This window comes from Dendropsophus ebraccatus, chromosome 5 (genome assembly GCF_027789765.1).
Source record: "Dendropsophus ebraccatus isolate aDenEbr1 chromosome 5, aDenEbr1.pat, whole genome shotgun sequence".
NCBI lineage: Eukaryota > Metazoa > Chordata > Amphibia > Anura > Hylidae > Dendropsophus > Dendropsophus ebraccatus.
In genome coordinates this window covers 68,534,485-68,549,988 of record NC_091458.1, presented here as the reverse complement: position 1 = coordinate 68,549,988, position 15,504 = coordinate 68,534,485, and the positions used below count along the sequence as shown (strand labels likewise).

Below are 15,504 nucleotides of genomic sequence, written 5' to 3'. Positions count from 1 at the left end.
CCCACACACACCAGTCCTCTCCCCTGTATACAGACCCCCCACACCAGTCCTCTCCCCTGTATACAGACCCCACACACCAGTTCTCTCCCCTGTATACAGACCCCCCTACACCAGTCCTTTCGCCATGTATCCCCCTGTCTTACTGTGGATATTGGAGCCCCCTTCCCTCTCTTTCTGAGCATACACCAGTGAATAGTGCAGTAGCTGCCTGTAAGCTCAGCACAAGTCTTCCTCTTCTGAAAGAGACCCTGCCTCTTGCTGACATCACACTCAAAGGAAAGGATACACTCTAGCATCTACCTAGAAACTATGGTCGCCAAGCAGAGGATCCGGATGGCGAACGAGAAGCACAGCAAAAACATCACACAGAGAGGAAACGTGGCCAAGACCCTGGTGAGGAGAGACATGGGGGCTGCCGACATCATGTGATCTGGGGGCACGCTGTGTGTGCAGTCACCAGCCTTTGTGTGCATTGTGTCTGCGGGTCACACTATAGGTCTGCGGGTCACACTATAGGGGGGCTCTGTGGGCTGCGGTGCCGGATTGTCATGCTTGTGTGGATTATAAGATAGATGGATGGGGCTTTGCCTTGCTGTCAGGTCTCCAATGACAGAGCTGTCATTATATGGCCAGACAGCTGTTCACTGAGGCTGCAGGTGTAGTCTTGCAATTGGCAATGATGTGACTTGTAGTTCCACAACAGCCAGAAAGCTACAGGTTTCCTTGCTGTGATACAGTGTATATTGATTTTCACAGATGTTGTAGAAGGATCCATTACAGAAATATCCTCCCGGGAGCCTTACCACTGGGAGCTGTTCACAAAGTGCAGGTTCTGGGGCTTGTCTATGTGCTGGGTATCATCTGCATCAGCGTACTGTGTAACACATGGATAAACCATAGAAGTCAGTAGTAAAAAAAGGAAAGAAAAAAAAAAAAAACCAAGCCCTTGGTTTCCATAGTAACACATCAAGAGTTAGGCCGTGTTCACATGTCATATTTTAGCATCCATATGCAGCATCAGTAACTACATTCTATGGTGATCACAGTGCAGTTCATTCAAATCGTTTTCCATCTAGTCATTGGATCTGTAATATAGGCTAAAGTATGGAAATGGCCTTAAGGGTGGCTTCACACGTATCGTATCGCAGCGGATTTGATGGTGAAGATGCACAGCAGATTAGATCTAAATAACTGAACACAGCATCAAACCTCACGCTCATACTGTACAAGTGAAGCTCCCCTAAATGGCATATCCACCTAGGAGAGAGCTGGACAGCTCCTGCAACTGTGAGCTGAGTTAGGTGGCGCTCATTAGAGCTGATTGTCGCTGGTACTGCTGACATTAGTCACTCCTATGCTGGGTTTACACGGAGCGATAATCCGCCCAATTGTACGATTAACAACTTCAAAGTAACGATTTTTCTTTTATAACGATCAGCGTTTAGACAGAACGATATATCGTACGAAAAATCGTTTTGCGATCGTTTAAGCCTACCTCGCACATAGGTTAAATCGGTGAACAACTGTTTACACAGAACGATCTGCAAATTTTTTGCCCCGATTTAAGAACATGTTGTAAAATCAAAATGAACGATTTCTCGCTCGTCGTTTGATCTTTCGCTGCATTTACACGTACGACTATCAGTCGAATTCAATCGTTATCGTGCAAATTCGCGTGATAATCGTTCCGTGTGAACGCAGCATTAGTCTGGGTTTACACTGCGTTTTTGCTATCCGTTTTTTACAAAAAAAACGGATACATTTGTGTGCATCTATTTTTTCATTGACTTCCATTATTTTTAAAAAAGAGGATCAAATCCCTTTTTTTTTTTTAAATGAGGTCGACTACATTTTTGTGCCAGTAAACGGGTCAGTTTTGTTTTTTTGTGTTTTTTTTTGTGTTTTTTGTTTGTTTTTTTTTATAGTGGAAGTCAGTGGAAAAACGGATCAAAATGGATGCACATGCATCTTTTTTTTAATCTTTTAAAACGGTTGAAAAAAACGGATTACAAAGACACAGTGTGAACCCAGCCTTAGAGGGGTGCTCCTTCATGGCATATAGATATGGTTAAGTAGATAGTGCACCCCAGTATCATTTCAGAATGTAACCAGTGCCAAAAACTGTAGCAGAAGCCCAACAAGATCTAACACATAAACATGCACAACCAATATCAGTAGAAAAATGTTCTTATTCAATGCACATAGTGTTGCAGCCCCTTCATGGCTTTTCTCTTCACAGCAGCGCTCCCAGAGTGGTTTGAATGAATTAGGACTTCTTTTTTTTTTTTTAACAAAAAACAGGATAAGCAGAATGCTCTGTGTAGTTAAAAATGTAAGAATACTACATTTTTTTTTTTTTTTTTTTTAAAAGGTAATTCAATAGGAAATGAGGGCCATTTACACAGAAAGATTATCTGACAAATTATCTGCCAAAGATTTGAAGCCAAAGCCACAAATGGATTTGAAAAGAGGAGAAATCTCAGGCTTTCCTTTATAACCTGATCTGTTTATAGTCTGTTTCTGGCTTTGGCTTCAAATCTTTGGCAGATAATCTGTCAGATAATCTTTCTGTGTAAATGGACCCTTAAACCCTGGCCTATTAATATCTGATCATGAGGCTACATGGCCACGACACATTGACCAGCGCTGTAGAATACAGCTTCATACACTGTGTACATCTAGATGCAGGGGCTCTGCAGCTGATCATCAGGACTGCTGGGTGTCAAGATCTAAATCTCAGAAAACCCTTCTAAGAAGCCTTGTTTAGGCAGACGCACATGGGCAGGAACCATGGTTCTGTCCCAGCCACACACAGCATGCTTAGGAGGGCACTCCTGAAGCTTCCATTGACTGCAATGAGAGCATCAGTTTGTAATCAAGCTGAAAATAAATTATATCACTTCTTGTTGACGCGGTTCCTCATTTCCTACCAAACGTTTTTTGATGGAGAAATCAGTGTGGTTTCCGTATCGAAACCCACATGGTTATAAGCCACATAATGTGCCCTAATGAAGGCTTCCAGCATCATACAGGCGTCTTCACCAGCAGACTGTCTACTCTATTGACTCTTACCATCACCCATGGTGGAGATATGGCCACACCGTTTACTGGACAATATACACTTTAGTTATTTAAGTTTGTGCTATAATTTTCTAATTCTGAAGGTAAATGATTAAGTCTTACTCTGACTGCATGTGATAGGGGACGGGGGCCGCTGTTTACCTTTTGGTTTATAGGGCTTTACACCTCTTGCTCTAGTGTTTGGTTAGTTTCTTTATGATGATGATTTCTGTATGTTTGAAGCATACCTGTCAATAGAAAAACTTTTTACATGTCATAGACTATCAAAGGTTTTTATTGGTCGGGTTCTCAGTGTTCAAGCTGCGACCGATCAGAAATCCGCAATGGACACAGCTGGGAGAGAAAAGCACAGCAGCACGACTATCTTCTCGCTGCTTCTTCTAATCGATTGTGGTCTGATCATGTCTCATGTGACATGTTATAGGTCTTTTCTAATGACTTTTGATCTATACCTGGGAAGTTATGCTTAAAGTGACTCTGGCAGCTGCCTTTTACATACCAACATGCTGACGCTATTAGATAACTATTGGGTCAAGTAGACATACGGGGGGGTCGGAACTGGGGAGTGTGGCAGGGAGAAGGCGCAGATTCACCCCATTTCCCTGGCATATGCATGCCGTATCCCCCGCTCGCCCGATGGGCAGCAAGGCGGAGAGGAGGCGTGCTCACAGGCAAAAATCATGATACAAATCTACACCTGCTGGAAGATTTGTTTCTCCGGGCGCAGGATAGGGCACACCACGGGTCGGATTTACTAAGAGGCGTGCACCTCTTAGTGAATCTGGCAGGGAAAAAGAGGGTGGAGCCAAATTTAAGACTGACGTACGAGTATGCTGGTCTTGATAAATCCCCCCCATAGTACCTTTCATCTGTCTTCCATAATGTAGAAAGACTATTTCATTCTCTGGTGCAAAGTCAATAAGGTGTTCCCAGGCTCCTGAAGTGATGAGGGTTGTAGCACCTCCTCGCGCCCCCTCCCATATATACCCATGTATGATTGACAATCCAGAGCTGAACACACCCAAATCTCCTGCGCTCTGCATAGAAATTGTGTGCAGGTGTAAGATTCGGAAGCAGGGCTCAGTCTCCAGCTGACTGACAATCACGTAGGGATAGGAGGAGGTGTTACAGCCCTCAGCACTTCAGGGGCTTGGGAAAGCCTTGTTGACAGTTTGTACAAGAGAATAACAGTTTTTTCCTTCACCTAAGAGCTATCTAACAGTGTCAGCAGTTTGGAACAGCTGATAGATTTCCTTTAATATTAGAGCAGGGACAGTGGTGTTTCATATGGCATCCAATTCTGACTGTTTACATGTCACTTGGTTTCTTGTTGCCATGGAAACACCATTGTTCTTTCTTACAATGATTGTAATGACGTGTTGTAACCTCCAATATGGAAATGTGTCCATAGTAACCCGTCCGATCTAGTTTTATAGCCAACACTACAATAATGGACTGGTCGCTATTTGGCAACAATATCACCTTTCCTCTTGGGGCTTTTTGTGGCTTAAAGGTGATGTTGCACCCATCTGGGAGCATTTAGATAAAATGGGATCTCACATCTTAAGGGCATGTGACATGGTAGCTTGAGGTGCACGTTAATTCTACAGAGGACAATGAATATATATGATATGCAATAAACTGAGAGCAAGTAACTGAGTATCTATAGGATAGGATGACATAATCTACTGTAAGTAGTACAAACTTCTGTGTATGGAGCGTAGCCCTGTAGACCTGACATTATATTAGAAGAGTAACACTGTGACTCATAGGCGCTCATGTTTATTAGGTTATTGACTCCTATGCTCATTGACCTGTCACCTACAGTTGACTCAGCATTGTAATGCCACATATATTCAGATGTAGCACCTTCCTGCTCGGTGATCACTGTCCTAAGGCTGCATTCACACTTCCTGTGTTCTATCTGTGAAACGCACATGACACAGACTTTGAATGCATATCCTTACAGTGCCATGGCAATTCAAAGAGTTTCCCCGATTGTGGCATGATGTTGAAACATCTTGCTGTCCAGGGAAACAGACCAGGGTTTGCATTCAATGTCAGTGTCATGCAGCCTTAGGGTCCTTTTACACGTACAGATAAATAGCTTAAGTGCATTTTTAGCACACAACAATTATTTTTTTTTTCTTTTAAATGACAGCCCAAAAAATAAGAGTGGTGCTGTGTCTGGAAGAAAGTGGCCATGTTTTTGTAGTGCTGGATAACCCCTTTAATAACTTTATAGATATGATACATTCCTAGGTTACCGCCTGATCCCGACCCAAATAATACCTTGATATCACACAAGGAGCAACAGAAATGTATTACATCTTTTGCGCCATGATCTCTAGTTTTTATTAGTATCATATTCGTGTAAATGGAAATTTTTGATTGCTTTTATAAAAATTTTTTCTGATATATAATTTTAAAACATTAGCAATCTTGGATTTTGTTTTTCCTTTACGCCGTTCACCATGCAGGAAAAACATTGTTATATTTTAATAGATTGGACAATTCTGCATGCTACCATATATAATATGTTTATTTATTTTACATATTTGTATTTTTATAATAGTATAATAATATAATACAATAATTTTAAAACCTTTTTTTTAATTACACTTTTTTTACACTTTTATTTTACTTTTAAACGTGCAAACATGATCTATGCTATGCCATCGCATATCACAGATCAATATTATCGGCGATCTGTACATAGAGTCTGCCTGAGAGAAGACTGTCTATAGATCGCCCATCCAACAAGACAGAGGTAAGTGTCTTACCCCCACTTGTCGGTACAAGTGATCGGGACCCTCGCAGCATGGCTGCAGGGGTCCCAATCAGTCAGTGACAGGTTAAACACTGCGATCGCTATGCACCCCAGCATTTAAGAGGTAATGACAGGCAGCTGTGGGACTACAGATGTCTGTCATTATCCTCGGCTCCGGGGACACCGATGAGTGCAGGGCCGCTCACACTGCAGCAGTCCCGCACACATCAAAACCTTATGACAGTCAGGAATGTAATAAAGGAGTTAATAAATTTATTTTACAAAGTTATATATCTGGGAAAAAAAATGTAAAAAAAGATAAGTTAAATTATTTGATTTTCTGGTATACAGAGCTCTTTACCTGTAACCTCATTTTTGTTGCTAATAAGGAGGGTTGCAAAACAAGATAAAGCCTCTGAATATCTTGTTACAATATTACTCTATTATATATGAAAATACACATAAAACTGCCATGTACATTCTGAATTTGAAATTTTTTTCAGCTGAAAATGGTGAATGTGACACACTGTTCTTATCGCGAGAATGGTTTTATCAGAACCCTGCTAACTTCAGTAATCCGAGTTTTATAAACTTCCTGTGAATGTGTAAATGACCTGTAACCCTGTCTACGTGACAGCATACTATGGGCCACCATTTAGGCCCTATGTAAATGGCAGACTATTACAGTCCTCATGTGCTACTGTATAGTATAGGCTCCTCTGTGTGCTGTGGTACTTTGTTGCATAGGGAAACTGATTGAGCATAACAGAATTTTTCCAGCTGATGTGTACAGAACCTGCCTAAATGTTTTTTTACTAGCCTCTGTCCTTAAGGTGTACAGAGGTATAGTTAAAGGGGTATTCCACCCAAGAGCTAAAAAATAAAATGCTCCCAAACCTAGCTGGTCTTAATCACCAAGACCCCCTAAGTATTTTGAGCCATCTCCTGTTTATTGCCCCCATGCATCACACCTCAGAGCCAACTGCCAAGCATCCACCTCATCTTGTAGTATCTGCCCATTGCTGCCTGAATCTGCTTCTACTTTACACTGTAAACAAAAACTATCTATCCATCTAATTCATCTATCTATCTATCTATCTATCTATCTATCTATCTATCTATCAATCTTTTTATTCATCTACATAGATACATTAGAAAGAGATAAAAAAAACTGTGTTTCCTTTCCCCCTCTACTGCTCAGGAGACTGTCACTGTTCTGTTTCCCAGCCCTTTGGCTAGGTGCCCACTGATTGGTGTGATGTCAGTGGTGGGCGGGGTTACAGATGTGCGTTACAGCTTAACTGGCAACAGAAGAAACAGAGATAATGAGACTTTGGTCTCAGAAGGGAGGAGGACAAAGGTGTTGAGACAGAGTGGACCAGGAAGTGAGAATTTTCTGCAGCTTCAGGGCATGAGTTAGGATATGCTGCAGAAAAACTGCCAAATTCATGTAATAGGAACCTGTTACAAACAAGCTTAGATAATGGGTGGGGCTCAAACAGGGTTAAATCTTTCTTTAGTGAAGTACCCCTTTAAGGCACCCTGTACCTCCATGGCAGCCCTATTATTCTATAGGGATTCAGGCCTTTTTATTAGTTTGCAAGGGAAATCTATATTAAAGCCTCTCTTGAAGCAGTCTAAGGCTAAATGTACTGTACTTAGATCACTTCGGCAACCCATAACATAAGCAATGGTATGGTAAGATTCACTAATCTTCAGTCTTGCCTTTTAGAGTTAACACTTATCATTTCTAGTTTTCTTTTGCTATCTGTACAGAAATATTATATTATGTAAGATACATTTGTATCATTTTGGTGACCCTCCAAGGGTTGTCACCCACTTCTTAAAGCGGACCTTTCAGCAGGAAAACTGGGCTACAAATAAGCCCAAGGCCAGATAGAGCTTCTCGTCAGGATTCTGGATATACTTTTTTTTATCTCCATAGTACATACCCCTGACTATATAATCACACCCATCGCCTGATATTCCCTCCTATTGTTAAAAATAAGACTACGCCCATCTGACTATTAACCGAATTGTCAGGCAAAATATAAACCCACATATCCCGGGAACAGGAGGGCAGATAAAGAATCTGTAAAGAGTTGTGTAATCAGAGTACACTAGGCTATTTAATAATAGTAACATCTAATTTTTTGGTTGGATACAGGTCCTCTTTAAAGCTCATGAATGGTCTTGTTTTGCAGTTATTTAAAAGGTAATGTATTACTTCACAACTAGATAAAATGGTGAGAAAGATGGGTGAAAACCTCTAAGGGCTTTGGGCTATTAAACATTCATAGACATGCCATATGATACTATACTGTGCCTCTGTGAGGAAACCAAAATGTGGCTTGTTCCATCACATTCTCAGAAGTGTCGCCAAAGTATTTTGGGACATTTTAAGTTTCAAAGTGAGAGCCAAAAATAAACAAACAAAAAAGAACAGTGGCTAAACATAGTTTTTTAATACTAAGATCATGAAACCATTGCCTGCTGGGGATATTTAAGAAAGGGGGGAAGGCGTTTGACCACAAGCAACATACAATCTATGACTGCTTAGTGGTGGTGGTGGTGGTGGGGCGTCTACTTGAAACCCCACTGATCACAAGAACAGGATCCTGAGTCACCAGTTTGAATGGAGCTTGCAACCCCTCATAGTCAGATGTGATTACATTTCTTCCACTAAAAATCGGTTCCATTCATCTGGATTGAGTTGTTTTAGCGATGAGCACATAGGTTGAAAACCTCATTCAGATAAATGGTGTATCTGCAGAGCTGGTGCCTTATTGGCTATCACCCAGCTTTCCCAGAGACGGTTGAATAAAATTATCATCAACTTGACAGAAGATAACTAATGCTTCCCTATTTAATGGGTGTTATCTGGGAGAAATGTAAATCAATTCATACATAATGCTAGTATATTACACTTCATTTTTAACACTTTTTGTGTTTGTATTTTTTTTGGACAGACATATGAGGAAATTTTCATACTCAAATTAAATTTTAAATTCTTCTTTCCACATTTTAGAGACCACAAGAAGAGAAATATCCTGTAGGACCTTGGCTACTGGCACTGTTTGTTTTTGTTGTCTGTGGATCAGGTATGACCATAAAGCACATACAGATGTAAGAACATCAGTGGAAATTGACGTACCGTAAAGCATTGCACTCGTGATTTCTTACATGGCTGCATATGGCACATTGGATACTTTTTAACTGTAGGTCATTGTACTTGTGACTGTATTGGTGTGACTACAGAATTTTTGGCATGGTGGTCAAAATCTCTTGCCTTCCTGTTAGCAGTGATTAGCTATCATTATTTACTCACCAATTAGAACTGGAATCCACCTTAGTCATGATGATGTCATATTTTCCATCTGTAAAATGTTGGGACTTTCCTCTGTGGGAAAATCTATGCTTAGCTGGTAAAACTGGTGATTGTAACATACTGTATTTTCTGCTGTGTGTGAAAGGACATCATAAACCCCTTATTGAAGTTATAACAAGTACTAGAACTAGAAATGTACAGTAGGCTCTGACTGCATCCATAGTGATCTCTTGTCTGCTTCTTTTTTTTTTTACCTTTTTCTTGCAATTCAGTGAATATATACAAAAAATATGTGAGACATGTACAGGTATTATGATAAAAAAAACAACACAACAGAGACAAAGGACTCCTTAATGAGATTGTTGGTGTTGAGCATTTTACCGATTACAGAAAAAGTAATCAAGTCAATAATTAGAGAATGGAGAATTTTTTTTTCCAAATTAAGTGGTGTCAGAAATGGTGCGTTTACACAGAGAGATTTATCTGACAGATTTTTTAAGCCAAAGCCAGGAATGGATTTGAAAAGGGGGGAAAGCTCAGTCTTTCCTTTATGACCAGTTCCCTGTTTATAGTCTGTTCCTGCTTTTGGCTTCAAAGATCTGTCAGATAAATCTCTTTGTGTAAACGCACCAAAAGTTACACAGATTTGTAGATTACTTCTATTATCAGCTGCTGTATGCCCTGCAGGAAGTCGTGTATCCTTTCCAGTCTCACACATTGCTCTCTGCTGGCACCTCTGTTCATAACAGGAACTCCCAAAAGCAGGAGAGGTTTTCTATGGGGATTTGATACTGCTCTGGACAGTTCCTGTAATGGACAAAGGTGGCAGCAGAGATCACCTTGTCAGACTGGAAATAATACACCACTTCCTGCAGGATATACAGCAGCTGATAAGTACTGGAAGCCTAGAGATTTTTGAATAGGAGTAATTTACAAGTTTGTATAACTTTCTGTCATTAGTTGATTTAAAAACCTTTTTTCCCTCTATATATATATATATATATATATATATATATATATATATATATATATAAACCTTTTTTTTCCATATATATATATATATATATATATATATATATATATATATTATTTTTATTATGGGAACAACCATAAGCTTCTGCTGTACTGATTAAAGATCTACTTTATAGGAGCCACCGGTCCATAAAGACAGAGTAGATTTTCCTAGTTTTGTCAGCTACATGTGCTCTTCTATGTTAGGAATATGTTATTGTCACTATTAGCTTCATCTGCAGACACGTCATATTGATCTCAATTATATAGGTTTATAATGGGAGTGCGTTTGTGAGGATACTAGTGCACCGTGTATATCCTCTGGGCTGTGCCGCCATCCAGGTTATGTGCTCTGAGTGTGGAGGGGAGGAAGGGAGGTGGTGGTGGAGATATGATGGGACATAAGGGAATTGTAGACTGGCAAGCTGCCAAGCCAGCTTGGCTGTAGGCTTCTGAAAATAAAGTAAACAGGAAAGGCAGGGGCATATGGTGGAAAATATACACAATAATAGTATATGCTTAATACTTACCTATATATTATACTGTAGAAATAGATTTCTTAATCATTAGACTCAAATTCATGCCAAATCAAGAACCTAATTTTATCTTCTGCACAACTGTAATTGTCTATATGCTTCTATTAGATTAAAGGCAATCTATTTAATGAATATACACATATACACTGAAGATGTGCATCTAGGTGGATATCAGTGTCACATATGGGGGAAAGCTCAAATGTGGCCCTTGATGCATAGGGCCCTTATTACATTTCTGTGGTTTGTCTCCATGTAATTCTATGACATACAGAAACCATGTGAGCTCAGCTGTTTTTGTATTTCCGATTCAGAATAATGGAGGGTGACAGCTCAGGAGTAAACAAGGGATAGTGTGCCCCATTGTGCTTGTCCCAGCTAATGGACCCCCACCAGTAAAACATTAATGACAGATTTATTACCTACAAATGGGCGCGGTGGGAAAACCCTATTTAATAGTGCTGATGTTACCATCTGGGGTCTGCAGATATATGTACAGAAATACAAGGTACAGTGCACAGATAGAAGGGGGAGGGTCAGCATCCGTGGGGTATTAGTTGTTACTGATATAAATGCAAAAAAAATGAAGAAAGATGCTGCGTACTGAGATTATAGTAGAAGTTGACTGCTAGGATTACCTTTGTTACCTTTCCCAGTGCAATTTAGATGCTTTTTTGTGTAGGCAGCAGACAGTCGTCTACCAGCCTGTTTAGTAACATTTATTAAGGGGACCACTGAAATGCAAAGTGCCTTCTTTTCCTATATATAATATTATTATTATTATTATTATAGTAGACTCCTACTTTGCTAATCTGATCAATTTTGCATCATAATAGATATTCTGCCCCAGTCCCTTAATTCTGAATTGTTTACAGGTGTTTGCTTTGTTGGCGGTATTCCCGCAATTAAAACATGTCCCCTATCCTGTGTCTAATGGTGGGGGGTGCTACTTCTGGGACCCCTTGAGATAATAGGAACTGGGAACCAACACTCCCAGCTGAATGGAGTGAGTGGATCGGCATATGCTTCATTCATTCTCTATGGCTAATACTGTATAGAATACAGTAGAGAATAAACGACTGACTGCTTGTGCTCACCCACAGTTTTATTCACTAGGAAGAGTCGGTTCCCCATTCGATAAGTTTCTAATGGAGGGGGCTGTGATCTCTGGTACCTATCATGATCAGACACTTATTCCCTTTTCTGTGGATATGGGATAAGCTTTTATCACTGGAATACCACTTAAAGACATAGCTGTTGGCTAATAAGCACACTTCCTAAATGCCCCATAAACATAGACACTGTTAGTCAGCTACTGTCATGCTCTTATGTCCTGTGGCAAAAATTGGTCGAGTATGTTAAAAGGCCACATACATGATCCTTAATGCCCACCAAATGTGTCAGTAGACCCCCTTACATATTGACCTGTTCTGCAAACTTGCTTACTATGGTTCACTAATCTTTTTATCACCCTTAATTCTAAACATCATTGAAAACCATTAAAAGTTTTGCAGCATGAATATTAAGTGTGAATTCTCTTCTTTAGTCTTTTACCTATTTTCCTTTCAGACAGATCTTTATATATTCAAAGATAATGCCTCTGAAAATGTTCCTTCAGGGAGCTGAAAATTGCAGATAGACTTAATATTTCAATAGAACAGAACACCTACTGTTCAAATTTTACTGAGATGAGATGATTGGAAGTGCAGAGTAGCCATAATGGATCTTATTTGTGTGTTCAAATTGTCATTGTAAAAACAAAAAAGAACAGGTTTTGGTTGCTAGAATATTGTTTAGCCTTGATATGTCTGCATGCACTTGCACACTGTAGCCACCTAGAAAGCCACCAGGTCAGGAAGGAGACAGTATTTTTAATGATACCTTAAGAGGTTGTCCAGGAAAAAAAATCACTTTTCCCCATCCACAAGATAGAGGAAAACTGGAAGGTTGTGGGGGGTCCGACCTCTGCACCCCCATACCGAGCCCTGCCAGCTTTCTTATGAATAGAGCTGCAGATACGGCATGCGACCCGCTGCTCTATTCATTCCTATGTAGCGACGAAAAAGCAGAATACGCCGGAAAAGAGCTGTAAACGTCTCTTTCTGTGGGCTCGATAGTGATGAAACTAGGTATGGACAAGGCATCCACAAGAGCCTCTACTTTATTAGTTCTAGCCTATGCTGCACTTGATAACCAGAAAACATTTCTTGGAGTGCTTCTTTAATGCGTTTCAATGGATAAACACACAGCCTGTCTTACTGTGATAATTTACTGTGTTACCATAGTCTTTAAGTTACTGTGTTGCTAGTCCACACTTAAGGCTGCATTACACAACAATCAATATAGTGAATGAGCGCCAATCCGCTAGATCACGCAGCAAGGGCTTGCTTTAAAAGTGTAACAACAAAGTTCATACATAACCTCTGCCCACTCCCCAGTGTCTTCCAGTGGAACTTCAGAGCCGCTCTCTGAGGTGACAGGCCGCTCTGCAAGTCAATGGCCATGGTGGCCCCGTGTCGGCCAGTAATTGGATGAGGGGCTTGTCACTTCAGAGACCACTCTGAAATTGCACCAGAGGCTGCAGGAAGCGCGGAGAAGACAGGAAGACGGCGGGGAGTAGGCAGAGGTAATGAGTTATATGTATGAACTTTCTCTTCTTCTTTACAGATTTATCAGCTGTCGGCCGCTATTATACTACTACACATAGCGATGCGAGTCTGTCGGATTTTAGGTCAGGACCTAATCAGCCAGTGATTATTGTCATTGGATGATCGTTGTCTTTATTACACAGAGCGATGATCTGCCAAATAGGGCCTTTAGCATAACCCCACATGTGATTTGAAATGGATTTCACACCTTTTCATGTAGGAGTTGTTAAACCCGAATCCACACTTGCTACATTAAAAATCATTAAAATGTTTGGGTAAAATGAAACACAACAGATAAAAAAAATGAATATAAAAATTAGTAACATGGTTTATCTGTGGAAAATGTTTGTGCCATGTGTATAAGTTTGAAATCCACAATGTATGATTTTAGAATTACGCTGGGTTCACGTGTGGCATTTTTAACCCAAACTTTACAGTACTGCCAAACTCAATATGCTGTAGAGATATCTCCTTGCCCCCCCCCCCCCCAAGTGTCCTACTGTGTCCTCTCCGGGTCCTCCGCTGATCACAGCCGCCACTACTTCTGAAGCAAACTCATCTCTTCAGTGACAGCCTGGTTAGCCAATCACTGACTAAGATGGGACAGCGCTGGAACCAGTGAATGCCTGAGAGGCGCTGTCACTGCAGAGATGAGTTTGTCTCTGAAGCAGCTGCGATTGGCGTGGGACCAAGAGACGCTTCAGTAGGACACCAGTGGAGCGTGGAAAGTTAAGAAAACAATGTTTTATATATGTTTTATATAAGGGCAGCACAATATCAAAAGTTTTAAAGTGCCAGATCACCCCTTTAAGGACCCATATACATCTGTATGAAGAAATACTCCCTCTATGCTGATCGAAATAATTTGGTTTCTACCCTTTTGTCAATAATACTCTTTTTCTCTCTCTCTCTCTCTCTCTCTCTCTCTCTCTCTCTCTCTCTCCCAGCTATTTTTCAAATTATCCAAAGCATTAGGATGGGTATGTGAGAGGAGCAGGACGTCTGGACATTTGCCTTATGTTAGCAGTCATAACGGACAAAGCCACAGCTGTGAGTTGGTGGACGTCTTCTAAACTCATTAATTATTTGTGCCTACGGAGTTTACCTTGAGGAAGAGAAAATTGGAGGATGCCATCCTTAACTTTGGCGAGTTTAGTCTTCAGCAACCACTCCAAGGAAGGACTCATTTCTTTTCTAAACATGTGTCATCTGATCAGTTGACAGTTGCTGTGTTATTTATTTATTTTATCCATGTATTTATTTATCTATTTATTATTTAGGTAGTTAGTTGTTTTTTTAATCTGTTTTCTTAATTATGAAGAAGACTTGTGGCCAGTATGTTAATTAAAGTAATATACTAGTGTATGTTCATGCCAGGTGGCCAGGAAACATGCAGGCCGCAGGAAATGCTGCCTTTGAAAAAAATTGCAGCAAGTCGGGTTCCTCACTTGAAGAGGGAAAAGTGGTAACATGGTTTTGCCTAAACAGCTCTCAGAGTATATCTTTGTACTACAACTTTGAGAATAACGCACTGGAAAACTGCAGTAAACCTCATATATTTAGGATATACTATATGTGATTTAGGTATTGGAGTTTGAATAAAAAACATTTTGTTGATGTTTTATGGCTTTATTATTTACATCATTGGCATTATTACAGTGTTTTCATGCTATTTATTACAATTTAGGATTACAATAGAGATATTAAATATATAAATATCCAATATGAATTCTCACACGACATCATAAAATTTACTCTGAAATCACACCTCAGGGAAAGAACGGTGTATTTATATCAGTCGGCAAACATCACAGCGCTGGGATGCTCTCAGGGGCTGTTTACTGGAAAGATTCCTAATGCAATTGTAGTTGTGTGTTTCTCATAAATAGTGGGTATAGGTGGTTTATTATTAAAGTTTCCTACTATCTTATTACATTATGGCTTTGTTTAAGATCTGTGCAATACATATTCATAAATGGTCACATTCATAAAAAACATTTTTGGGGAGATTTATCAAGCTGGTGTAAAGTAGAATTGGCTTAGTTGCCCCTAGCAACCAATCAGCTTTCACTTTTCATTCCTCACAGATCCTTTTGGAAATGAAAGGTGGAAGCTGATTGGTTGCTAGGGGAA

The 15,504-nt window shown here is 40.1% G+C and overlaps 1 protein-coding gene across 1 annotated transcript; it reads left to right on the top strand.

Annotated features, from left to right (window-relative positions):
• The first annotated feature begins 309 nt into the window (after nt 1-309).
• On the top strand, nt 310-14,644 carry SERP2 (stress associated endoplasmic reticulum protein family member 2). The gene is made up of 3 exons (XM_069972299.1): nt 310-393; nt 8,880-8,952; nt 14,319-14,644. The coding sequence occupies exons 1-3, from the start codon at nt 310-312 to the stop codon at nt 14,357-14,359; spliced, it is 198 nt and encodes a 65-aa protein (XP_069828400.1). The 3' UTR covers nt 14,360-14,644.
• The last annotated feature ends 860 nt before the right edge of the window (nt 14,645-15,504 follow it).

Bases quoted from the DNA above. Each gene is read 5' to 3' on its own strand.
- SERP2 (XM_069972299.1), top strand. From the start codon at position 310: ATGGTCGCCAAGCAGAGGATCCGGATGGCGAACGAGAAGCACAGCAAA. The intron at 394-8,879 runs GTGAGGAGAGAC...TCCACATTTTAG, and splicing joins GAAACGTGGCCAAGACCCTG to AGACCACAAGAAGAGAAATA. The intron at 8,953-14,318 runs GTATGACCATAA...TCTCTCTCCCAG, and splicing joins TTTTGTTGTCTGTGGATCAG to CTATTTTTCAAATTATCCAA.